At 40.9% G+C, this 26,525-nt stretch overlaps 1 protein-coding gene across 1 annotated transcript in view; it reads right to left on the minus strand.

The window, feature by feature from the left end:
- LOC140242892 (transient receptor potential cation channel subfamily A member 1-like) overlaps window positions 1-26,525 on the minus strand; it is a 95,744-nt gene that overhangs the window by 59,093 nt on the left and 10,126 nt on the right. The window contains exons 2-11 of the mRNA XM_072322639.1: window positions 23,804-23,975; window positions 22,989-23,068; window positions 22,040-22,264; window positions 21,455-21,664; window positions 6,342-6,435; window positions 5,571-5,778; window positions 4,963-5,164; window positions 4,512-4,603; window positions 3,910-4,056; window positions 752-872 (exon numbers count right to left, since the gene is read on the minus strand). Coding sequence (XP_072178740.1) covers window positions 752-872; window positions 3,910-4,056; window positions 4,512-4,603; window positions 4,963-5,164; window positions 5,571-5,778; window positions 6,342-6,435; window positions 21,455-21,664; window positions 22,040-22,264; window positions 22,989-23,068; window positions 23,804-23,975 — 1,551 coding nt within the window. The remainder of the gene's footprint in view (window positions 1-751; window positions 873-3,909; window positions 4,057-4,511; window positions 4,604-4,962; window positions 5,165-5,570; window positions 5,779-6,341; window positions 6,436-21,454; window positions 21,665-22,039; window positions 22,265-22,988; window positions 23,069-23,803; window positions 23,976-26,525) is intronic.

Genomic DNA, 26,525 nt, shown 5'->3' on the forward strand with positions numbered 1-26,525 from the left:
TGACGTCAGCACATTATTTCATTTTCCTTAAAGTCATTATTTACCATTTGCAGATGAAATAATAACCCAGCTCAGTGCTTCAAAATAGCTCTAAAAATGTGAGTTAGGGATAGAAACAACCAATGAAAAAAAATTAATCAGAATAATCAATGCTAAGTATTGTTAAATATACAAAATGTGAACAATAGTAGCAATAAAACTGTACCTAGAATAAACCGTCTACATGCAGTTACTGTTTATTCATAGAATAGTGATGTCTCTTTATATTCTAGACTTTATTGTGAAATCTTTATATATAGGATGTTTTGTGTTAAGACTAACCGACACATACTAGTAAGCATCAAATGTGATATCTCGAAGATTTTTACATCACTGTTCTCAATGGTGAACAATACCTTTGATGATGCTGAAAAATCTAACACAAATATTTAAAAAACGAATGACGAAACCCATTCTTTTATAACCTCGAACAAACGAAAAACAAAAAGAAATACAATCGTCTCAAAAGACTATTAGCAAAGCCAATAGATTTATTAAACCATTTAATAATCCTCCACACGCCCTTGTTTTTGACAGGTTTTTTTTTTCCAAATGTAAAGTTAGTCTTTTTCCCTGTTTCCTGCGTTCACAGTATAAGTTTGTAAGTAATGATGTTTGTCAGCAATATAGGAAATCCATCTTTCATTCATAATTACGCCGAATGCTCCATCGTTCTCCCCCTGAAAATATGGAAAAGAAATAGTCAAAATACCTGTAACAAGTCAACAGCGTTGATGTCAGCTTTTGACTTTAGGAGCAGATTTACTGTACGGATCCAGCCGTTGGCGGCAGCATAGTGAAGAGGTGTTCTTTCGTTTCCACTCTTAAAATTCCTGCAGTGGAAGTTAGAATCGTGTCTAAGAGCAGCAGGAGCTGCTAAACAAATGGGATATTATCCTCGTCATTTTTATGAACAGATTTTGGCACACTTAATGGGGTGTGGGGTAGAAGACCTGCGGGTCATGGCTACATAAGTTTGCCTTTTCTTACCCCTGGCAGCCCTGTTTTCTATGTCACAATCTAGGTTGTGTGTTGTTGTTTTTTTCTCATTCAAATCAATTGTGTTCGGTGTTTACCAATGTACACATGTTTGAAATACCGAATAAATAACAGTAATAGAAATAATGATGATTAATGGTAGAAGTGAAGTGTCACCAAGTCCATATTATTTGGCCCAACTTCGTGGTTGGCTGTTGAAAAGGAAATATGTAGCGAACAACAAATGATAAAAACTAGAAAAGCACTTTGAGTACGCAGACCTCCGCAATTTATTATCATCCATACGCGCATACAATGTCCTAATTCATACCTTTATAAGCCTTTTGATTACGTCATAAATTAGCTTCCAAAAAAATTAAATTAGCAGATCACGCGCTTCAGGACCGTATGTAAACCTCCAATATGCGCAGATTGAACTGTCAAGTTCATTGACCTTATATGCCAAAAGATTGAAAATCCTTGAAAAATACATTAAAAATCTTGGAGCACATCCAAAATTTAATTATCTGTTCCTTGTGTCGTCACCGACTTTTCCAGCAGGATTCATTCAAATCTGTTTACAACTATTTGAGTAATTTTGCAAAAAGACAAACCAACGTCGATGATTACACAACCTTCTTTATTAGGGGGGTGTAATTATGGCATGCATTTAGTGTGTAAACGTGAAGTACTATATACATGATATACTCATCTTTTGCTCTAATTCATAGTCTGCATCTCATTCTATTTCCTCCGCCAAAGAGATTATTGAATCATAATTTGTTCGGTGTGTTCTGTTTGTAAAATAACTCAAAAACCTATAATAAATGGATTTGACTGAAACTCGCAGGAAAAGTCGATAATGACACAAGGAGCAGATTATTGAATTTGGATATTGATTTTACGGAATTTTTTTTTTATCTTTTGTCATTAAAGGTAGGGAATCCAATTTGCGTGCCTTAAATGAAGAGTTGTATAAATACAGTGGTATGTTGAAGAGAATATCATTTAGAAACTCCCAGTAGTGGAAGGTAACATTTAGTACATTTTTATTGACCGTTAGATTTTGAATTGAATTTTTTTCGGGGATCGCCGTAAATTCCAGTACATTACTAGGCTACCTTTGCAGACCCATGCACTGCATGTGTGTCCATCATGTATATTTTGTGAAGAAAGTTCATCAAAACTTACAAACACATTCTTGCCACACACTCTATATGTTATAACATCAGCTCTTATACTTTTAGATTTGTGTTTATAGATAAAAGATACAGAAGACTGCAACAAAGAGGCTTAAGTGTGGCTGACACGCAGAACTACTGAGTAGTTGAATTTTGTGCATTATTCAAATTGTAGATAACTGTTGACTTCCAATTTTCTCAGCAGTGGCCTAAACAAGTCCCCTGAGGTTCATATTTAATGTTTTGCTGCATTTTTGGAGGTCTGTAAAAGGTATCCCCTACTTTTAAGGTCTGTGAGCTTGGGAGTTCAAGGTGCGCGTACTGGAGGTTTACAAACGCGCACTGAAGCGCGTGCTCTACTCGGGCGAGTCGCAGGCGCAGCGCTGATGGAAGCTGATGACGAAATCAAAAGGCTTCTATATGAATCGAGAAATTGCTTTTCTAGTTGAATAACAGGTCATGTTTTGCCAGCGTTAGTTTGTGTTTTTTTGCTTGTTTGTTAGCCTGTATGCAAGTTGTGAACGGATTTGGATGAAACTTACAGGAAGTTAATCATCAGACAAGGAAGGGGCCGTATTCTGAGAGCTAATTAAGTGTCTGATTAGCACTTAATTACCGAATTGGTATTCTGAGAGCATGATTAAGTAGGGGGTATATTAACTACCATAGCAACAAGCGTTTTGGCGGGAAGGACCTACGCGTTTGCGCGTATCAATGCGCGTGCACCTCTGAGAGGACTTAATCACAGAGTTAATTACGAATCGGTATTCTGAGGGTGTAATTAAGTATGAAAGTTAATGGAAAACTTAATGATACCAAAGAGTGTCATTAACTACTCCGATATCACGCATTACATCGTGTTTTCTCGGCCACAACGATGCTTACCGTCTTCGGTAACCGAGGAGCGGTTGAATCGTGTTATCATGGTATCCGTAGAATTCAGAGAAAAAAAGAAATATAGTCGATCTTCGAGGAATTTTGTCATTTTATGTGAGCAAAGAGGTTGAGATCTTCGCGTGCGTAGGTGAGGGGTTGTAATCAAATACCGGAGTGTGCGCACGGAGCTCTTGGGTTGTGATTACAGGGAGCGCGCATTGAGGGCATATTTGCGCGTGTAATCATCATTTTGGCTTCTAACAACGCGTCTGATTGGATGGAATAACAATTAGATGGGAGGGACCTAAGATAATTACAGGGGACTTAATCATACCTTAATTACGTCCTCAGAATACCGATTTTGCTCATGATTAAGGGCCTATTAACTTCACGACTTAATCACGAAGTTAATTACAGACTTAATTACGACCTCAGAATACCACCCCAGATGAATAAAACTCGTTACTGATCCGGGAATTGTTGTGAGTTCTTGAATGGTTTTGATTTTGATCTTTTATTTATTTTTTTTTTTTTTTGTGGGAATGAACGTGGGAGTTCAAGCTGCGCGAGGTTTGCATACACTTACTTAAGTGCGTGCTCTGCTCGGGTGAGGCGCCGCCAGCTGGAAGCTAATGGCGTAAGTTAAATGCTTCTATATTGGAAAAATCGGCGATTTTCTGCATGCATGTAATATGAGTGGAAATTAAAGAAAAGGATGACTTGTTGACATGATCGGCTCGGCTGAGATCTGCGCTCTCGAAGTGCTTTTCTATTTTTCAAATTTTATTTAGGACATTTACTAGCAATTATCATAGTATTGGATGTTGTTGCTCACGGTTGGTTGACGTTGGCAGATGCCTTAATGAGCTCATGGGCGATGGCGTCATGCCCGGCTTCGGCGGCGTGGTGGAGCGCCGTGTTGCCGTCATGGTCTTCGTCGAATACCACAGCCTTCTTCCACTGAATGAGAACCAACACGGTTCTGCAGGGAAACGGAACAGGGAGAATGAGGGGGGGGGGGGGAAAAACAAGCGAAAGACATCGAGGGAGGGTGATAGCGGGACTGGGATGGTCATTGGAGAGACTGAGACAGAGAGAGAGAGACAGAGACAGAGGAAGAACATAAAAGAAAGATGTTTGGGAGTGAGGGATAGAGACGAGGATATGTGAAAGAATAATCGTAGCCCAGTCAGGAAATGTACATGTAGAATATTTTGTGGAAAAAGAATAAAAAACATAACATAATAAACGAAACATAATATGCCTCTGTGGCCAAGTAATATACAAACACAATTTGTCTGTTCTGGACATAATCATTAGACTGCTTGGAATCCAATTTTACAGACACTGCCTGTTGCCTAGTAGGGCAGAGAACTCTGATAAGGGTTCGGATTGTCAGGCACAACTTTTGGAAGATATTAAAAAAAAAATACTTACTCTATATGTCCTCTCTTTGACGCGCCATGGATGAATTTGGTAATGTTCTTGTCACTTACTCCATGTAGTTTGTTGCCTTGGCGAAGAAGTACCTCAGTTATGAAGGGAAAACAAAATCATAGCATTCAGAATATGTATATGCAGAGGATCAAAAATTTCCATTGACCGTTCACCTACATTGTGCTCTACACCAGCTACACCAAAGAAACACAAAACAGAAAAGAACAAGAACGAGTACGAAATCCCCCCCCCCCCCCCGAAAAAAAAGACAGGAAAATCGGAGAGACATAAGAAAAGTGAGGAGAAATGAACGAAAGTATGAAAATGTACAGGGAAAGATGAATGGAATGTATCAGAAAAGTACTAATCACTGAGAAAATTAATGGATAAAACCAATGTATACATTACCTTTCAGGGAGGATAAAAAAACTAAATATATAAAGATATTTACCTCCAGAGTATCGGCCTTGTTCTCCTTAGCCGCCCATCTCAGTATCTGGGCGGCGGAGTTCTGGTTGTCTCTGTCCATTATGCTCGCGTCAAGTTTGCGCTGGTAATCGAGCAGGGCAATGAGGGTGTCAAAGCTCTTGGAGTTGGCCGCCGTCTGTAGAGGTGTCAGACCCTCGTAGTCTGCAAGGCTTATATCTGCCCCTCTGAAAAAAGCAATGCAGTATAAACCCAAGCTACCAATATATCCAAAATCACAGGACACAGGTACTTCTCTCATTACGAGTTAAGATACCCAAACCCTAAATTGTACGTTCGGTGTTTAATATTACTTCCGACAATCTCAGCCAAATTGTGATGTAATGTATGGATTCCTTACTATTACTGGCCTGTGATTTCCCATTTCTTCTTACACCTCTAATGATAGTAAGAAATCATGTAGGTGTGTTATTTTTTATTTGATTAAGATGCTTTTTAAATGATTCTGTGTAATCTTTTTCATAGTCTGTTTTATCTAATTTCATTTTGTATCATCTTTTTTTCATTTCATTTCAGACATCGGTTGAGAAGCACGGTTCTACACTCATGATGGGGCTGACACGTGACACTTACTGTTCCATCAAATATTCGGCCACTTTTTGATGGCCCTTAAAGCACGCGAAGTGCAGTGGGGATAATTTGTTCCAGTTTGGGACGTTGATTTTTGCGTCCTTTTCACACAGCATCTTGACCATTTGCAGATGGCCTTTAATGCAGGCTTCATGGAGGGGAGTATTCTCGTCATCGCCGCCGTAGTTGATCACGTATTCGTCGTTCTGCACTGTGAAAAAAAAAAAACTTTTTGATTCTTTGCATTTAGATTTAACACATTGATTATGAAACAACTTTACGTGGCAATGCTGTGAGACGTCGCATTCATTATAAAGAAAATAACAACGTATTACTCGAAGACATACTCACGACATGAAAGCTATATATAAGAAAGAGGACTAAATAAATTGCCTACCATTTTTTTTTTTGTGTGTGTGTGTGGGGGGGTATGTTTCATATGAATACTTACATAGACGTCATTCTTTATTCACACTTGAATGAACGAGAGAAGTCGAGGGAAGTGGGGGAGCTGTGGCATAGTGGATAAGACTCCCGACTCCCAATCGGAGGACACGAGTTCGAATCCCGCCCAGTGCTGACGTCCTAATTGGACAAGATGTTTTACTCACCATATCCCTCTCAACCCAGGTGTATAAATGGGTACCTGGCAACGCTAGGGCAACACTGAAGAGGCTACCCTGGGTAAATAAGACCCTCTCTTATCTCAGACAGAAAGACATGAATGAAGAACACGAAAAGAGGAAGCGAGGACCTGTGCCCAGTGGGCCTCACCTTGCTCCAGGGCGAGTTGAAGTAAGTCTTGGTGCCCATATCTCACCATCTCGTGAATCGGTGCTACAACGTTCCGGTTGATTTCAGTCAGCAGCTGGAAGTGTACAAGAGAATGCAATTTTGATCGTGCCTCCCGTTAAAACGTTTTAATAAAAAGTTTACCACTAAATAAATTATCATACGGCATATTTTCGTACTCTTGCTTTTACTCTCGGGTGGTCACTGGTGGTCTTGCAGATATCAAGGTCAAAATCAATAATCCCAAAGATACTCTATCATTAGTATACATACACGAAGAGTTTTCTTTCAAAAGGCCAGTTCAGTTCAATTTATGTTATCCTCGCACAGGGACCTGCTTCAGCAAATGGCTGTTCTTCACCTGGTCAGTGCCGATAAAAAAACGCATACATTTAAACAGGAAAAACACCGCAGAGAACGCTGACCTCCGCCAAGCAGCTCATTTCCACCCACACAGGCATGCTGAAAAACGCTCAATTTCCCCCAAAGAAGTATTTTGTTTACGACATCAGATTTAAGCTTCGAGGCTCCTCGCCCGGGCAGAGCACACGCTTTGTTTAGATGGAGAGGCAACCCCTACCCAGAAAGCTAAGATCAGCAAGATGACAACTTCATTTAGTGAAGAAGAAAAGGGGGAATATATTTTGATGCCTTTGCCTCAGGAGGTTCCGTAGAACCACTGCTGTCTCCACTATACCCCGCAGTGTTGGGCTTCTGCTTTAGAGTTCTGAGGAGACAACTGAACTAGCTGGCTAGATCCCGTCACTCTCCTCCCCCATGAGAGTCTGTTGTTGAAGATCCTCTCTTCCCTGGTCGTTCTTCTTCTGCTGTACGGCTTCATGAGCTACTTCATGAGTGCAAAGGCGTCATCACCCGGAATGAGTAAGGCATGTCATGGAGATCATCAGGGCTTGCAGTCAGTGGGCAGGCTGGGGGGGGGGGGAGCCCTAGGACTTCTCGTTCTAAGAAGTTGAACAACCCAGAGTCGCAAAATATCTGAGCATCTGACATGTGTCCTTTTCCACCAAGTTCGATCCACACAAACGTGTAATATGCGTCTACAAGAGCGAGCAATGATATTTAAAGCCCAAAGAAAGTTCTGGTACGCCTGCAAAAGTTGTCAAATTTTGCTCCAAAATGTGAACGTATGCCTAGGAAATGTGCGGAATAACGCTGTAATAACACGATATTCGATGGGTAACGACGAAAATGGGAAATATTAACCAAAAACGTTCAGTCTCAGAACTTACCCGAACGGGGTCAGGCTAGACTCGGACTCGGGGATAACTCGGCCTCGCTTTGCTTGACGGCGGGATGAGTTTATAATTGTATTGGTTGTCCCTCTGGATTGTACAGCGTTGTAGGGTTGGACCTACTACTAATCGACCGCCTAATGTTTATTTGCTTGATAAGAATATTTAACACTGAAATTCACGTAAAAAACTTGACCTACGTGATTGAGAAAATCCAGCTCTATCAAATGCCGTTGTTCCCTTTTCGATTCGAAGTTTCAGTGCAAAAATATCGCCGACGAACTTGCGTGGCCTCGTTTCAGCTCCCCGCGGTAAATCGCGTTTTTAGGATCGACCGCTGATTTTGCATTGACAATGCACGTAAACCGAGTTGTATTGAACACCGTGTTGTACGAAGCTTTTTAGAAGCCTTTTAGAAACTTCCATAGACATTACATTGTGCTGTCATTACGATTCGGTGAAAATATTCATTCGAAATTTTGTCCTTGATTAAAACCATTAATGAAGAGTGAATTATCGCGTTTTCCCACACCATCCTAATCTACATTCAAAGCCAATCCATTTTTATGTGCTTTGCGCGCAGAGAAGTGCGTATTAAGTGTTCAGTGCGCGAATTATACGCGGTCGGTTTCAATAAGGGTGGTCGATATGTAGTAGGGCTACCATACTATGCATATATGGGAGCAGCCTGTATAAACTACATTGTAGCGTTCTGGCTACTCGCAGTAATGGTCCGAGTTGTTACAACGCGCGCATCAAAAACCTCTTTGGCGCGCATGCAAAATTAGTGTGCGCCTCTCAAGCACCTCTAAAAACAATCAAAGACGCTTGATAAACAACAACAAAAACTTCAAAGACCGCGCGTCTCAGCAACTGAGGTGATGTGCGTATTGCTATATAGGCTTGAGGACCGCGCGCTGTCCATTTGTTTTGTACAGGATTAGCACGCACTTTCCCGTCTGCTCATCAAGGCCTCGTTTGGTACCCGTAGTATAGAGTACTGATGAACATGGCGATCACGAACTGTGTGTAAATTGTCTGAAATCGGGTCGAGTTTTCCCTGAGACCGAGTTAGTCTGGAGCCTTCTGGAATAAAAGTCGGTCTACCGACTTTTATTATTTTTCTCAAAATACTCCAAAACGACTCATCATTCCGGCAAACCGCGTCAGCCAGGTAAGTTTCTTTGTAGACTCTTTCGATATATTGCAAGCAAATATGAAATGGTGCCAGACGGGTTCTCAGGCCCTTACCAGAACTTAGTTTTCACTTTAAAAGAAGCATTTGTAATTGTAGAAGAGGCTGCCAGAGTGGGGTGGCTTCTTGATAACAGTGTGTTTGCCATCAAGAGCTCAAACTGCGTGAGGGATATTTCATCTCTGCTCAAACTGGCTAGCTGCGGCTCTCAAGGCGTCAGGAGTCATGGGTGGGCTGAACACCTCATCTTTGTACGCTTGCACAATAGCCTGGCACACTCCCGGCATCATCTTCGAGATGCTGGATACTCCACACCTGAAGGCATACGCATAAGACCGATAGCTGTCACCTGTTGCAAGGTGCCTCAGTGTCACTGTCAGTTTCAGTCCAGGTGCAAGAGGTTGCATGAAAACGGTGTGTTTCCACTCTCTTGCTGCGATTTAATTACCCTGTACAAGACTTCATTGAAGAGCGGAGGTGTAAGCCTTGTGTAGTTTTGGAAAGTGACTGGATCATCCAGTCTCAACTGGGTGTCTAGAAGGCTGGAAAATTGAGCAAACTGTTGTCTCGTTCTCTCTGTGATCCTTGGTTGTACCCAGAACTGCCTTGCTGCAGATCTCCTGACCTTTCGTGGTTGGGGCCGTGTCTGGTCTAACTGCTCATCTTCTTCCTCCCTGGCGGTGATGTAAGCAAAAAGTAACACTACAAGTGAACGTTGCCTTCCTCAAGTTCTGTCATTTTCAGCGTCTGTTGGTTGGAATGTTAACTCCGTAAGTTCAAGAAGCAATGAAGTCCGTGGTTTGAGGGCTCCAGCCACAAGCATAAATTTGCTTCTTAGGAGTCCTGGCATGTATTTGTTTCTTGTTGCATATTGTACATTGTTTTATATTCTGCCAAATAAATGAAATGAAATGAAATGGTCAGTGGGGCTGCATTTATACCCGTCAGTGTCCAATCGTGGCTCAAATTGTCTTTACTCCCGATCCTGATTGCCAAAGACATCATATCCTATCGCAACAGAGCTCATTGGATCGTGATGATCGTACTGGAATGTATCCGGACGTATCAGGACGTGACAGATTGGGAACCCGGATTGATATGATTGTGTGAGATCGGGACCAAATCGTCGAGTCAATCGGGATAATCGTACTGTGTCGTATCTAAGCGCGAAACCAGATCGTGGCAGATCGTATTGCTTGAGATGAACCAATCGTGACCGTATCGCATCAAAGCGCACCAACTCGTATCGACTCGCATTATCTCGTCTCCAAACGTGAAATTTGACGAGTTGAACGAAACTTCCACGATCACTTAGGATTGGGCAATCGTACCTTTCGTAACCGATCGCACGATAGCGAGAACCCCGCTTTTATCTCCCAAGTTCATTAATTTTATTCTATCTGCCAAATGATCAAATTCTTTCAAACATCCATGAAAATTCCACAATTTTTTACATTGTTTTAAGTATCATGCATTTTTAAGTATCATTCTGTTCCTTGTGTCGTTATCAACTTTTCCTACAAGTCTTGTTCAAATCCATGTACAACTTGTTGAGTTGTTTTACAAACAGACAGTCAGACAAACAAACTTACAAACGCCAATGAAAACATAACCCCTTTCAAATGCCCTTCCTTGGCGGAAGTGATACTACAAGAACATTATGCAGTAATAACTGCACTTTATGAATGCACGTAAGGTAATTAATGTTACATTAAGGTTTTTTATTTCACCCAATTCTATGTTTCCATCCATGAAGTTAACGTATGTATCCAAGAATCGTCACCATTGATTAAATAAAAGACTATAAAAAAACTGGCAGGTACTAGTATCTTGCATTTTATATGATTACAAAATTTGAGCTGCAATAACCACGTTTGTTGCAAGTACGTTATCAACATGTACTCCACTGTTTGAAGTAGGTGTTACAAAAAAAATCCCACTTTTGATCCTAAAGTTCGAAAACTCAATGTCAGATAACACTGTCATTGATAAGTGTATTTTTCTTTTTGTTTCATCTGCACATATGTGATGCGCTCCGTCGGAATGAGTCAAAAGTCGCAAAGAATGAAATCGTAGTTATGCCTATATGTGAATTCTACAGACTCTAAGCTTTACACTGATATGTAATACAACTCATTTCGATATCCCTATATATCATAAAAACGAATATAAACTACGTTTATGATGTCAGTCCATTTTCTAAATAACGGAGAAAATCGCTCTCAAAGTTCAGGCTACGTTCAAGCTCACAACCTGTTTCTTTCACGGGACGAAACAATACAGCAGTCCTGCTTAGCGACGGCGTTTACGCTCCATCGCACGCACTACCGTATAAGGCGATAGCTTGGGTATGTAAGATAATTAACCAATCGCAGGACAGGTCTGTCATTAACGATTCTGACCAATACGGCAGCCCGAATGTAAACTTCGGCGCGTTTGTGTCCGTGCCGCTGCCGCCGCATGAATGAGTCGGTACGCGTTGTGTGTCGGCTGCGTTGTGGTTTGCCGCAAGTTTTTAACTCACAAACAATAGGAAACAGTAAAAAGAAAAAAAAAGGCACGCAATGCGTCTTACGAGAAGCGTCCTTTAGCGAGGGCGTTGATCGCTTCCATTCTCCTCCCATGTTGTTGTCAATGGAAACTAAAGAGGATGCGTTTAGCAAGTACCAATACCTAAATAGAACCTGAGAACCTATTGTAGGCGGGCACGCAATGTGTCTTACGAGAAGCGTCTTGTAGCGAGGGCGTTCATCGCTTCCATTCTCCTCCGATGTTGTTGTCAATGGAAACTAAAGAGGATGCGTTTAGTATGCAAGTACCAATACCTAAGTAGAACCTGAGAACCTATTGTAGGCGGGGGTTCAAAAGACAGCATCGGTAGAAAAAGTAAATGAAGTTAATTAACGATAGTCGTCTTTTGAGATCGTGTTCTTTGCGTGTACTAAAAACCCTCAAATTACGCACATGGTCGTAATGTTGCAGAGCATCAAAGACTGCTTTCGCGTCTGTTCTGCCGCAGCTGTATACAGCCGTAACATTCTGAATTCCCGCCATATTAGGCACATTTCCTTTTATAGGCGTTGCGTGCACAGTAATTATCGCTTATCACGCTTGCCAATGCTGCACATATTATACGTATCAGAAGCAAAGGTTGATGTAGGCTTGACAGCTTCACGTTGGGTTTACAATGATTGTATCATGAATATACTTCTTATTCTCAGTCACTTTTGTAATACCATAGGATATAAAAAAACCATTAACTTGTAGCTTAAGCTGAATGTTTTTTTTTTTAACATCACATTTGCAGTTACAATCTTTCTGCATTTGAGAAGTGGAGTATAGATAATAATACTGACAAATATTAGGAATTAATACTTAAGCCTTCTTCATTTCGTTTTGTATTCACAAACCTTATTAGAAAAAATAATTGTTTGATTACTTCGGGTAAAGGAACCACCGGCAATGACCGGGAAGGAACCGCATTTAATTTTCTTGTTAACGAACCTAAGCTAATAGTGAACCTTATTTCATTGTGTGATTAACGATCCTTCAGAATAATCAATTGTATTACCCCCCCCCCCCCCAGGAAAAAAAAAAACAGTTCAATGTCATGCGTTGTCAATAGTGATAACAGGCCCGTTTTTATTTCGTAGTGTGTCTCAGTACTCCTGTGCTTATTTTTAAGGGTGTGCCTCTCTCAATGATTGCGATTGATGTTCAACTACTTCTTTCACGCAAGCTTGAACAGGAAAAAGCTAAAATTCAGGCAAGGAGACAAGTTTTCTTCCATGAGATACAATCATTAAGACACACATCTATTCCCGAAAGTTGTGTGATAGCTTATGTGCTAAAGAATTGTGTCCATTACATGAATCAGGCACTATACAAAACGGTTGAAATCTACTGAAAGTCGAACTTCATTTTTTTTTTATTTCATTTCCATTTCAAGCGGGGATAGACTAGAAATTAGTTTGTCTATACTGGCAGGAGACATTACAGTTTTCCAGTACATGCTCCGCATTTAAACAGTCGCCATATTTTCATGGTCAGAATCAGATAATGGACACATGATATATTATAAAAATACAAATACAAAACAACGAATACGCCATATGTACAAACATTATGAACTTCAATGAATTAAACTTACCTGTGACATTCTGCATGAAAAACAAGCACGCCGATTAAATAATATTTTAATAGAATTAATAGAACACACAGCGATCATGCGTGGCAGATCAAATCAAGTTCAATTGGTGAGAAAGCTAAATGAAGTTAAAAAGTTGACTTCTTTTCGTTTCTCTTTCAATTCATGAAAACAGAATTACATTGTATATCTATTGAAGAGGATTGTCTCTGTTGCGAACGATCGCCATATATAGCACTGTTAGTCTTCTGCGCTAATCCGAATCCCTAAATACTTTAATTTTTGCTTGATAATGTAACCCTGCTTATAACTTTATAAAGGACTCGCAAATTAAAAGTTTCAAACCGTATAATAAAACATTAGTACACGGTGTATTTCAAAAAAACATTTTGAATGCGTTGTGTGTTAGCATGTTAATAGCATCAATCTGCCCATGGGCGTAAATCCCGGGGGGGGATGGGGGGATATATCCCCCCCTGAAATGGAGGAGGGGGGGATGGCCTGTACAATCATCCCCCCCTGAATTTTCAGGAAAAAAATGGAGGAAGCAGAAATGTGATTGTAACAATTTTGACATAATTATTGCATGACGTTTGTACGCCGGCCTTCAGACAGGTAACATAGCTGAACAGTATTCTATCTTGTAGGAAAATGTATACATAATTTCCTCAAGCGCTCGCTCGCTTCGCTCGCTCGCGAAGAAAGTAACATCGACATACAGTCACTGTATTAAGGTATGGCTCAGACGTTGACAACGTCAAATAGTATAGGCCTACATGTAAACATGCTATGACGCGAGTAACTGGGGACCATCTGCAAAATATGTACGAAAACAAACAAACAAACAAACAAACAAACAATAACAAAAACTATATCGTCATAATTGAACCCCCTCCATTTCCTGAATCATTCCTGAGAAACGCAGTGACTGATTACTCAGTCAGGATACATCTATGGGCATTCCCAGGGAAGATCAGGGGCGTCAAATCTATCTCGGGGGAGGGGGTGGGGGGGGGGCAAAGGGGCATTTGCCCCGCCCCTTTGGAAGTGTTTAGGCAGACAAATCATTTATCCCCCAGCAATTCCCGAGATGAGGACAAATCTCGAACTTTCTTAATGGAAAATTGTCCAAATATCCCCAGAACTATGCACCAGATCGTTGTATTGCAATCATAAGCATGCAAAAGCTCCGCTATATACAGGATCCCTTTCGATAAACTTTGTACACTTTTGACATTGACGAATATATCCCTAATTCATCAAAGAGTGCGCAGCAGATCTTTCACTTAACAAAAGCACCCTCATATGCAGTAGTCTGGCTTCCAGACCCTCTGCCCATACTATTTCGCTATCCATGATATTAACGCCCTCAACGTCGAAAACTAATATAGTTTAAGTTGATTTTTTGCCTTCGGCAAAGGCGGCGACTTCGTCGCGGGGCGGCGACTTCGTCGCCGCGGAGTCCAGTTGGCAAAGGGTCTGGAAACCAGACTACATATGCAGAGGCGTCGATCGGGGGGGGGGGGATGGTTCTCCCATAAAAGTGGGACAAACAAAAGCGAAAAATATAGCTACAAACGGCAGTTTTTGGAGTGTAAAATATCAAAATTTTTAAAGCTCGCTCGCTCCGTTCGCTCGCATTCAACCATGATGCCATTCTCCTGATGTTGCTGCCAATGACTGACAGCAGTTTTCAGCCGGTGCGCCCCCCTCAATTTCCAAAGCGAAAAATATAGCTACGAACGGTAGTTTTTGGACTGTAAAATGTGAAAATTTTGAAGCTCGCTCGCATTCAATCATTATGCCATTCTCCTGATGTTGCTGCCAGTGATTGACAGCAGTTGCGCCCGGTGCGCCCCCCTTAATTTCCAAAGCGAAATATATAGCTACGAACGGTAGTTTTTGGACTGTGAAATGTGAAAATTTTGAAGCTCGCTCGCTTCGCTCGCTCGCATTTAATCATTATGCCATTCTCCTGATGTTGCTGCCAGTAATTGCAAGCAGTTTTCGCCCGGTGCGCTCCCCTTTATTTCCAAAGTGAAATAATACAGCCACAAACGGCAGTCTTTGGACTGTAAAATGTCAAAATTTTCAAGCTCGCTCGCTCCGCTCGCTCGCATTTAACCGCTATGCTATTCTCCTGATGTTGCTGCCAGTGACTGACAGCAGTTTTCAGCCGGTGCGCCCCCCTCAATTTCCAAAGCGAAAAAAATATAACTACGAACGGCAGTTTTGGGACTGTAAAATGTGAAAATTTTGAAGCTCGCTCGCATTCAATCATTATGCCATTCTCCTGATGTTGCTGCCAGTGATTGACAGCAGTTGCGCCCGGTGCGCCCCCCTTAATTTCCAAAGCGAAAAATATAGCTACGAACGGTAGTTTTTGGACTGTAAAATGTGAAAATTTTGAAGCTCGCTCGCTTCGCTCGCTCGCATTTAATCATTATGCCATTCTCCTGATGTTGCTGCCAGTAATTGCAAGCAGTTTTCGCCCGGTGCGCTCCCCTTTATTTCCAAAGTGAAATAATACAGCCACAAACGGCAGTCTTTGGACTGTAAAATGTCAAAATTTTCAAGCTCGCTCGCTCCGCTCGCTCGCATTTAACCGCTATGCTATTCTCCTGATGTTGCTGCCAGTGATTGCCAGCAGTTGCGCCCGGTGCGGCTCCCCTTAATTTTCAAAGCGAAAAAGTATAGCTACAAACGGCAGTTTTTATACTCTAAAATGTGAAAATTTTGAAGCTCGCTCGCTTCGCTCGCTCGCATTTAATCATTATGCCATTCTCCTGATGTTGCTGCCAGTAATTGCCAGCAGTTTTCGCCCGGTGCTCTCCCCTTTATTTCCAAAGTGAAATAATACAGCCACAAACGGCAGTCTTTGGACTGTAAAATATCAAAATTTTAAAGCTCGCTCGCTCCGTTCGCTCGCATTCAACCATAATGCCATTCTCCTGATGTTGCTGCCAGTGACTGACAGCAGTTTTCAGCCGGTGCGCCCCCCTCAATTTCCAAAGCGAAAAAATATAGCTACGAACGGCAGTTTTTGGACTGTAAAATGTGAAAATTTTGAAGCTCGCTCGCATTCGATCATTATGCCATTCTCCTGATGTTGCTGCCAGTGATTGACAGCAGTTGCGCCCGATGCGCCCCCTTAATTTCCAAAGCGAAAAATATAGCTACGAACGGTAGTTTTTGGACTGTAAAATGTGAAAATTTTGAAGCTCGCTCGCTTCGCTCGCTCGCATTTAATCATTATGCCATTCTCCTGATGTTGCTGCCACTGATTGACAGCAGTTGCGCCCGGTGCGCCCCCTTTAATTTCCAAAGCGAAAAATATAGCTACGAACGGTAGTTTTGGGACTGTAAAATGTGAAAATTTTGAAGCTTGCTCGTTCGCTTCGCTCGCTCGCATTTAATCATTATGCCATTCTCCTGATGTTGCTGCCAGTAATTGCCAGCAGTTTTCGCCCGGTGCGCTCCCCTTTATTTCCAAAGTGAAATAATACAGCCACAAACGGCAGTCTTTGGACTGTAAAATGTCAAAATTTTCAAGCTCGCTCGCATTTAACCGCTATGCCATTCTCCTGATGTTGCTGCCAGTGATTGCGGCTCCCCTTAATTTTCAAAGCGAAAAAGTATAGCTACAAACGGCAGTTTTAAGACTCTAAAATGTCAGAATTTTCAAGCTCGCTCGCTCCGCTCGCTCGCATTTAATTGCTATGCCATTCTCCTGATGTTGCTGCCAGTGATTGACAGCAGTTGCGCCCGGTGCGGTCCCCCTTAATTTCCAAAGCGAAAAATATAACTACGAACGGTAGTTTTTGGACTGTAAAACGTGAAAATTTTGAAGCTCGCTCGCTTCGCTCGCTCGCATTTAATCATTATGCCATTCTCCTGATGTTGCTGCCAGTAATTGCCAGCAGTTTTCGCCCTGTGCGCCCCCTTTATTTCCCAAGCGATAAAATACAGCCACAAAGGATCAGTTTGGGGGACTGTAAAATATCAAAATTTTCAAGCTCACTCGCTTCGCTCGCTCGCATTTATTCGTTATGCTATTTTCCTGATGTTGCTGCCAGTAATTGCCGGCAGTTTTGCCCGGTGTGTCCCCCTTAATTTCCAAAGCGAAAAAATACAGCCACAAACGGCAGTCTTTGGACTGTAAAATGTCAAAATTTTCAAGCTCGCTCGCTCCGCTCGCTCGCATTTGACCGCTATGCCATTCTCCTGATGTTGCTGCCAGTGATTGACAGCAGTTGCGCCCGGCGCGGTCCCCCTTAATTTCCAAAGCGAAAAAGTATAGCGACAAACGGCAGTTTGTAGACTGTAGAATGTCAAAATTTTCAAGCTCGCTCGCATTTAATCGCTATCAAATAGCGGCCATTCTCCTGATGTTGCTGCCAGTGATTGACAGCAGTTGCACCCGGTGTGCCCCCCTTAATTTCCAAAGCGAAAATATAGCTACAAACGGCAGTTTCTGGACTGTAAAATGTCAAAATTTTCAATGCAAAAAGATTTATACCCCCCCCCCCGTTTGCTTCGCTCCCTCACATAACCGCTCCTCCTATAGGTCAAATCCTGTCTACGCCGGTGATAGGCCCCATTATTTAGCAGGCAGTGATGTCGCACAGGCGGAACAAGAGCTGAAATACCACGATTTAGTCTTTCAATAATATATTGTGAATATTTCATTTTCTTATTTTTCTTTTAAGAAAAGAAAAGAAAATTTTCACCAAAAGTGTGCACCAGATCGCTGAATTTCAGGTCTGAAATCTTCCTCGTGTGGGAGAGGGATACCCCCCCCCCCCGTTCGGTCGCTCCGCTCCCTCTCACAGATATTTAAAAAACAAAAAAATGTCTTCATACTTTTAAGGTCTGATTTTCCGCCGAAAGTCATCTGACAAGCAAAAAAAAAAAAAGCAACAAGAACAAAAAGTCTTCATATTTTTGCTGCCACTTTCCTCCCACTTTATATTTCATGCAAAAGAGTGGGACATCCGGTCCCTGTAAAGTGTGTGTGTGTGTGTGGGGGGGGGGGGGGCACCAAGCTTCTTCCCCCCCCCCCCCCCCCCCGGTCCGGTTATGGGCTTGTAATCGTGGTGATGGTGACCATCCCCCCCACTCCTCAGTACGGATTTACGCCGTTGAATCTGCCTCTTATTTTCCGTACTTAAAGCGCACAGAAACGTAACCAAACGTTACCAAATACAGTGAAATGCATTGAACGGCGTGGTACTATCATTAGAAGTATATCCCATTCCCCCCCCCCCCCTTTTTTTAATTTGCTTGAAGCAGTCGTCAAACCATGTGTCATTTTCGTAGCGACATCACTTAGGAATTAGAATGTATGAAGATAATCATTACTCATTTATTTTGCGCTGCTATTATAGCATTTACATTTTTCAACTTGTATTGACATGAAGTATTACGTTACTGTATGGTTACGATTACGAATGTTGGTTATGAATTCAAAAGACTGGTTTATTAATCGAACTATAAAGGTAATAGCTGTTTTGAAAGTAGTTCGATACAAGTTCAAAACGCAATCGAAGTCATCGTCATAGGGGGAACTGATAGCTCTAGAAAACTTGTTTAGGCTAGTAAAGATTGCCGTATGCAATCTTTGTAGAAAGTTTTGACTTAGGCCATCTTTTGAGTATTTTGAGAAATTTTATAAAGAATTATTTGTTTTGATAATGTCAAAAATTAGTTTGAACTATGAGAATAAAAAGGCGCGGTTACCTTAACAATGTCGTAGGTCGATTAGACATGATGGGTAAAGTGAATTCATGACTTGACTAATTTTTACTGAATTGATGATCTCTTCTGTAAACCATCAGTTATGTCTTGTAGATGATACCTCTGTAATCGTAGTCAAAATTCTTTTGAGCGATGAGACGACGACCAACAAACAAAATGCCGTGTATCATCGCTCGAGATTCCACCATTTGGCGTCACCCGACCAACAATAAGTGGCAAATCAAATGGAATGTTATGTTGTGGGACAGCAGACTGTGTTACGATCTTTAAGTGTTTCGAGCAATTGTTTTTAAAAAAAAGAGAAAATGAGGCAAAGTTCAAGAAATTAGAAAAAAGCACGTAAATGCAGGCGATCATGTTTGATAACCAAAGTAAGAGATTACACTCGGCCGTGCGAATGTATCATGATTGCCTTATTTACATGTCTGATTTCTGTAAACTATGTTATATTTAAATTTAAGTTCCCTTCCCTCCTTGATAAAAGTTGTGTTGGGTTTTCGCTATAGGCATTTATTAAGAAACGCTGTAAAAACGACAACAAATGCCTACTATACATCAAGAGATGACCTATACATACATGAAACAAAAATTCTGTACGTTCTGATATAATGCAACTGCTTGTGTGTTTGTTTGTTTGTTTTTAACTACTATGGTCTTTGTCGGGGGAAAGATGAAGAAAAGTAGTAGAGTGTATCACTCTCAAATCCGGATGATTGCGATAAGTGTGTATCCCCGCCCTTTCTATACAGGTAAGCTTGGTATCCTATTACAAAAGCCTGCATGTGCCACGCAGAAGAACTGATTCCGCGATCACTTTTAACCTTTCATAAAATTCACGTTTTAAGATAGTAACGATAGCTTGTAGGAGATAGGGAAGTTAGCGTCCCTAACTGTGGTTCTGAACACAAAAGGGGACTGAAAAATTCTTTTACAAATTAGCAGACATAATGCTGATCCTCCAACACTGTTGCTCCATTCCGTCACTGATTCTGCTATCAATGGCGAAGAAAGAATTCTGGTTGCGTGATTATCCACCCCTTGATAGCAGGAAGTTTACCTTTCATTGTTTAAGGCTTCGTTGATGCGGGGTTTACTCGGATACAAAGCGTGAACAGTGTCGTCCGAGTTCTTTCATTCGAAATTCCTCAGAATACGAAATTCAATGGGCAATTAGCGCTGCTACTTCGCAAAGCTGTTTATAGCCAAATTCTTTGCAGACTTGACCTCTCACATGACATTGTCAGCTACACGCAATACACGACAAACAGCTATCACTACAAACATTCTGATTAAAAAACAAAACAAAATGAAGAAGCACACTTTTGAGTAGCGACACAGCTTTCTGTCCCTTTCTCAAATAGGTCCTACTTCTGATAAATACACAGATGACAAGGGTAAGAATATCCTCCAAAGTGAACACGAGCTATTTGGGCATTAATAATGTTTGTCTTCCGATTTCTCTCCATGCCGTCACGGCCCAAACCATCATAAGAAATAGGGCAATAAGTTTTATTAACCAGGGAAATAATAGTACGCATTACATACATTTGGCGAATTATCATACGCATTGTCGACTTTATAAAAACGAGAATAATTGACAACTTAGGCCTTACTATATCTCCAGAGATGAACTTAAAACAGCAAGTCACATACCAGGGAATGAAAGTTATGATTATTTGAATGAATTCATTAATGAGGCCAATTAATAACCGTTGTAAGAGTACACACACGCATAAAGAGGTTTCAAGTTCGATATGTGATAATTGTATTAGCTCATAGATAAAGTATCATAAATTTTGCCGCGATTTGTGCGTCACATCAATCGCCACTTCATGAAATGGAGTGCATGTATCGAACGAAACTCGCTGGTCATGCAATCGATAGCCTTGGTTGTCAGCTCACTATTATTGCGTAATTCTAAAGTCCTCGCCGCTTGGCCGCCGACGCCGCCGCGCGCACCATGCTTTGTTTTGTCTTTAATGGGGTCAAGAGCAATGGCTCATTAGCATACACCCTGGCAACGGAGGCGGAGTCTCGATCGGGCAAGAACAATAGGTGCGAAACGTAACGCAATGGCGAGCGTTAGAAAAAAATGTAACCGAAAAAAATTGTCTCAGAAAAACTGTGATTTGGGACACTTGTACTCATTTTTACACGCTGAAATTTTCTGTACAAACAGATAAAACATCAAGGAATCAAAATCCGTCATAAAAAAATTTCGACCCGAGCAGTGCTTCCCCTTCATTTTCGGCTCATTACGGGAAAACTCCCCGTGCGACTTATGACTCATTTTGTCGGAGCGCCACACATATTGTACGTGCTCCATAGTATAGGATTATGAGCTATGATAGGGACAAATCTGAAGCCTAACGTAGAAATAAATCTTAAATGTAGTCGAACTGATTTATCCTTTCATATTTGAATTACCTCCAACAAAATTGTATACTATTCAGCTATTGCTCATACCACTTTCAGCGTTATCTGATGGCTTTGGAAATATTAAGGGAATCAAAAGTGGGATTTTTTGTGTAGCAACTAATATTACCAGGGAACAGCCGTAGCAGCAAAACGATAAAATGAAATAATGCATTGAGGCCCTTTCACAAATAAATCAAATAGATAAATTAATATAATGTTATATGTATAACTGATATGTGTGTGTTTGTGTGTGTGTGTGTGTGTGTGCGTGTGTTCGTGTGTGTATGAAGAAGGGGGGAGGGGAGGAGGGAGAGTAGCATCTTACCTTGACCAAGCGCCCTTCTTGTTTCCCCTTCTCCATGATTTTGCTGGCGAGCATTTTGTTGCCTTCCCTGACAGCGAAGTGGAGCGGGGTGTCGAAATTTTCATCCCACACATGTAGTTTTGCGCCTTTGTCGATGAGCATGATAGCAATGTCGATCTTCCCGTAGAAGCAGGCGGCAATGAGAGCTGCCATGTCGCTCTGGTCCTCGCACTATGAATGAGGCCAAACCGAGCCCAAACCGTAGAAAAAGGAAAGGGAAAGTTTAAGTGATAATAACGCACGATGACACAAAAGTTGCTGTGCAAAGTGTAATGTAGTATTTGTATCATGTAGCACAGCTGTTCTACCTACATAAGTGGCAAAATAAATATTTATCGTTGGTCGTGAACACCAAACTTAATCCATAATCCATGGCTAGTTTGAATTCTTTTTCAAAATTTTGTGTTGACGGAGATAGAACGGCTTTACAGTTGCTTTACACTGTCCTGAGAATTGGACAGGATGTCCATTTTTGTTTGCTTGTACAGTTTGTCCATTTTCGCTCAATTTCGAGACAGTATGACGCCTGAATTAGGGCCTACATACCTCAATATCCACATCTTCGCTTTCCAGTAGATGACTCGCCGTTTCGGAGTTCCCGTGAGAAGCGGCTATATGAAGTGGAGTGCGCCCTCTGCTGTCTTGGGCATTTACTTCTGCCCCAGCGTTCAAAAGGATCATCGTCACGCTTTCAGGCTGGCTGTCGCTTGGCGTTTCCGACATCCTCTTTGCCCCTTCGGACAGTTTCGATAGCCTCGTCCCCACTTCAGACTGCGAAGAAGAACAGCTAGAGAATAGTTATGTTCAATTCCGGACCTTTAATCATTACTGTTAGTGCTTTCACCCATAACTATTGTATATAATACTATAGTGATATAATATGATAGTGATTATACTTGATTTTGAAGTAATCGTCATCACCATCATCATTAATAAAGTCGCCGAATTCACAGAAGGTTTCCTCAAGTCTTTCCCCGTGTTATTTCTTTCTTGAAGGATCATCACAAATCAATGATCCATCTGTGCGTCACTTTTTGTTCTCTTCTTGTGAACAACTTCTATGCCCATCTTCAAATAGCATGGTAACTTTTTTTGTTCAAATGTTTTACAATGTCATGAGGCGGACGGGGAAGAACATGGGAAGCAACAAACACACTTAGTTGACGAGATAGAACATCACACTTGTCAAAGACGTTCCTGTACAGATTGTAAGAAGAAAATGTTAGCATTCCATGAACCACCGTTGTACGGCATCCAAAGTCAAGTTCAGCACACACACGCGCACACACACACGCACACGCACTCTCACAAGCTCATACACACACAGACACAAATGCACACAAACACACACACTAACACACACACACACACACACACAACACACACACACATAGACGCAATGATGACTATGTAATAATTTGTGAAACGTCACTGCAAACAGTTGAAAAGGAAAGGTGAAATAATGTTCTCCTGAATCTTTTTCTACAGAAATTACCTTGGGCTGGACTTTTTCCTTTTTGACTGCTGCGGCGAAGTGAAGTGGTCGTCTTGAAGCCTTTCCGATGTTGTTCACGTCTTTGTTTCAAATAAAATTGACGTAGAAGCGTTTTAGGATGCATTTGAATGGTTAGCATGGAAACAATATCATTAGGGGAGAGGTATATTTTTTGCGTCAGTGGACGATTTAGAACAGAACCTTAAATCTCCATAATCTCCATAATGTTAACGAGTTTTTTTTTCCTCCAATTTGAATAAGATAGCGAGGACTTTTTTTTTAATAAGATCAGCCCATTTTTGTGTAAGTTTGGAATTTGTTGAGTCAACTTTTTACACTGTCTCATTCAAAACGGTATTTTAAGACATTGTCTTTACTCATCAAAGCACTTGGAGAAAGATGATATTAGCTTTGAGACGAGCCGTTTTGATATTACCCACGAGCCACCTACAAAGAGATGTAATAAGGAAAAATTGACAAGTAAAAAAGTAATGACAACAATCTTAAGCTTGGTGTTTAAGTGTCTCCATCACATTTCCAAATCGTCATGGGTGAATAGAAGATAAATCGAGCAGATAGAGTGCCTATGATTGTTTTCACTTTTTCTAGATGTGTGTTTGTGTCTTTGGTACTATCAATACATTTGGAACAGCAAGATAAACAACACATTAAAAAAAGATACATTAAACATAAGAAATAAGGGACCTTGGACTTTATGTTCTTATTTTCTTAATGTCTTCTCGACACTATTAAACGCAGGTTTAAGTCTATAGTAAATTTCGGAGAGTATATATAGGAGAATAAGACGTGACTACCTGCTCCCCGGTTAACCAGAAGTCTGACCATGTCCATGTTATCACTTTGAGCGGCATAATGGAGGGCGCTGTAACCTTCCTCGTCGTGTTCATTAATCCTATTGATGACATCATCGGCATGGAGTTCAGCAAACAGGGCCTGGAGGTTGGCTACCTGTCCGGAGATGGCGATCTAAGGACAGGACAATCAGTGCCGTATGAGGTGTGTACATATTCAGAGAGTACCTGTATTCCTTGACAAGATACAAATGAAATGTGTGGATTGGGTGAATGCAGCAATATTAATTAAAATATCGGCAATGTTTGGAAATCGAACAATTTGTTCAATTTGTAAAGTTTCGGTGCCATCATCGCTAGATGAGAAGACTGCTTCAGTTCGTTACGTCATGTATGTGCAACGATATCTATCCTAAAAGACTAATCTGGGCGTCTTGTGTGGGACGAGACGGGGCGCTAATCCACCTAGATGAGTACTAACGTTTCACTTCAGCCTATTTCAAACATTGCTAAGCAGTCACTAGTGATTCTATTATGCAACAGCTTACCGTTAGATTTAGGGTACTTAGGCTACAGACGAGAGAAACACAGCACCAATGACCACTGCAAGATTGAGTACAATTGTAGTTGTAAACCAGAATGACTACAATAGTAGCCGGACTGACCATACCGAGACAGCTAGCAATGATGGTAGAGTTTCGGGTGAGATGGATTTCCAAAGTTTTTTGATGATGAATATTGTTTAAGAAAATGAGATATCTATTATGAATTACGGCAGAGCATAATAATTCTAAGAGAAATTCAAAGTTTAGTTGATAAAAATGGGTTTTGTGTGAAATGGTTGAGGTATCCAAAACAAAGCGATCTTGATAAAGAATGGGACCTACCTTTTATCATTAAGGTACCTCCATGCTTTTAATAACAATTTTGTTTTTGGACATCACAGCCATTTCAAAACATATTCATCAAATAAACTTTGAATTCCTGATAGAATTGTATGCTCTTGGACATTTCAGGAAGTGGTTTCTAAACACCTGGCCAAAAAATAAATAAATAAATAAATAAATAAATAAATAAAGCTGAATCCTCACTTAATCTGATATTATATACTATACCATTCCTTTAATCGATCGCCGGCTCCTGTTCAGAGAAATTTCACTCATGTAAAGTTTAATGCTTATACGGATGGACTTCCACCTGCGTGGCAATAGTTGTGCCCTACGTACATTTTGTTTGCTTAATAGGTGTAGTCTTGACTATACCAAGGAGCTTCACATGAAGCTCCTTGATTATACCAGTAGGCCTATACCGGTAGTCCTTTCGTGTGCAACGAATCACAGTACCTGGTATGAAACAAGCGACCGAGTTCCGGTTTCTTTCTCTCTCTATCTCCCTCTCTCTTCCTTTTCCTCTTCCGCTCTCTATGGCCCGAATTCACGAAGGTGGTACTAATGAAACCATGGTTTAAACCATGGTTTAAACCATGGACAAAAACCATGGAGCGCCAAGTGTCGCATGGAATATTTCGTTACGAAATCAGTCATTTCGTCGATGAAATGATTACTTTGTAACGAAATGACATTTTGTAACTAAACGAACATTTCGTCCACGAAATGATAACTTCGTTAACGAAACGGTCATTTTGTCGACGAAATTACCAATTTTGTAACGAAATAGTCCGTGTGACACTTGGCGCTCCATGGTTTTTGTCCATGGTTTAAACCATGGTTTCATTTGTACCACCTTCGTGAATTCTGGCCTTTCTGTCTATCTCATTGCCATTAAAAAAGCGAAGTCAATGTCTGATGCAGGCGCACATTATGGGTATTATTAATTTTCTTTAACGTAGTGCGCCACCTGAAAACAAATCCGCATTTCTGGTTTACTTCTATACGTACAGTCACTATCTCTGCATCTCCACTCCCCATTACTATTTTCCCAATACCATTCATTCACTTCTACGCAAATAATGAATAAATAAAATCAATGTGGTTTCTGGTACAGTATTAATGAAAATAGCTCTTTTATATTACGTGTCATTTCTGCTCTTGGAATAAAAGAAGAACGAGGTAATAAGTAAAGCACGCCTTTAATTTTCCATTGAAACAAATGAAATAAAGACGTTGAAGCACAAATTCTAATATAAGACATGGAAGTGTACATGTAAAAATATGTAAAACTATTAATGTAAAACTAATTTAACCCTTCACCCTGGGTCTGGGGTAATTGCCCTACAATCTACATGCCTATACCTTTACAATGTCCACAACAAAAACCATCCTTACTCACTTTTCTCAACTCCCCCTTTTTAATCCGTCCATTGCCAGACATTTATGCCAGACGTCTGTCATATATATATATATATATATATATATATATAATTTTTTTTTTTTGGGGGGGGGGGTAGAAGGCTTAAAGGTGCACCACGTATTCTTTCTTGGTTATGTTTGTGGCCCTGGAAAAGGGGCTGCCCACTCCCGACGTTTCGACGAGCATGCTCTTGCCGTTTTCAAGAGAATTAAAACGGTAAGAACGTATAAGAGGCAGTCAGTCAGCCTCCTTCTAGTGAAATGCTCGCAGGAAACAGTTTACAACTAGTATCAAAAACTAAAACAGAAACTTATAGCACACACAGCAAAGTTCGACCGAAATAGACTTGACTCAAGGCCGTACTTGAAAAAGAAAATAAACGAGAAATTTTGTGTTTTTGCAATTATTACAAATA

Source organism: Diadema setosum, chromosome 19 (assembly GCF_964275005.1).
Source record: "Diadema setosum chromosome 19, eeDiaSeto1, whole genome shotgun sequence".
NCBI classification, from domain to species: domain Eukaryota; kingdom Metazoa; phylum Echinodermata; class Echinoidea; order Diadematoida; family Diadematidae; genus Diadema; species Diadema setosum.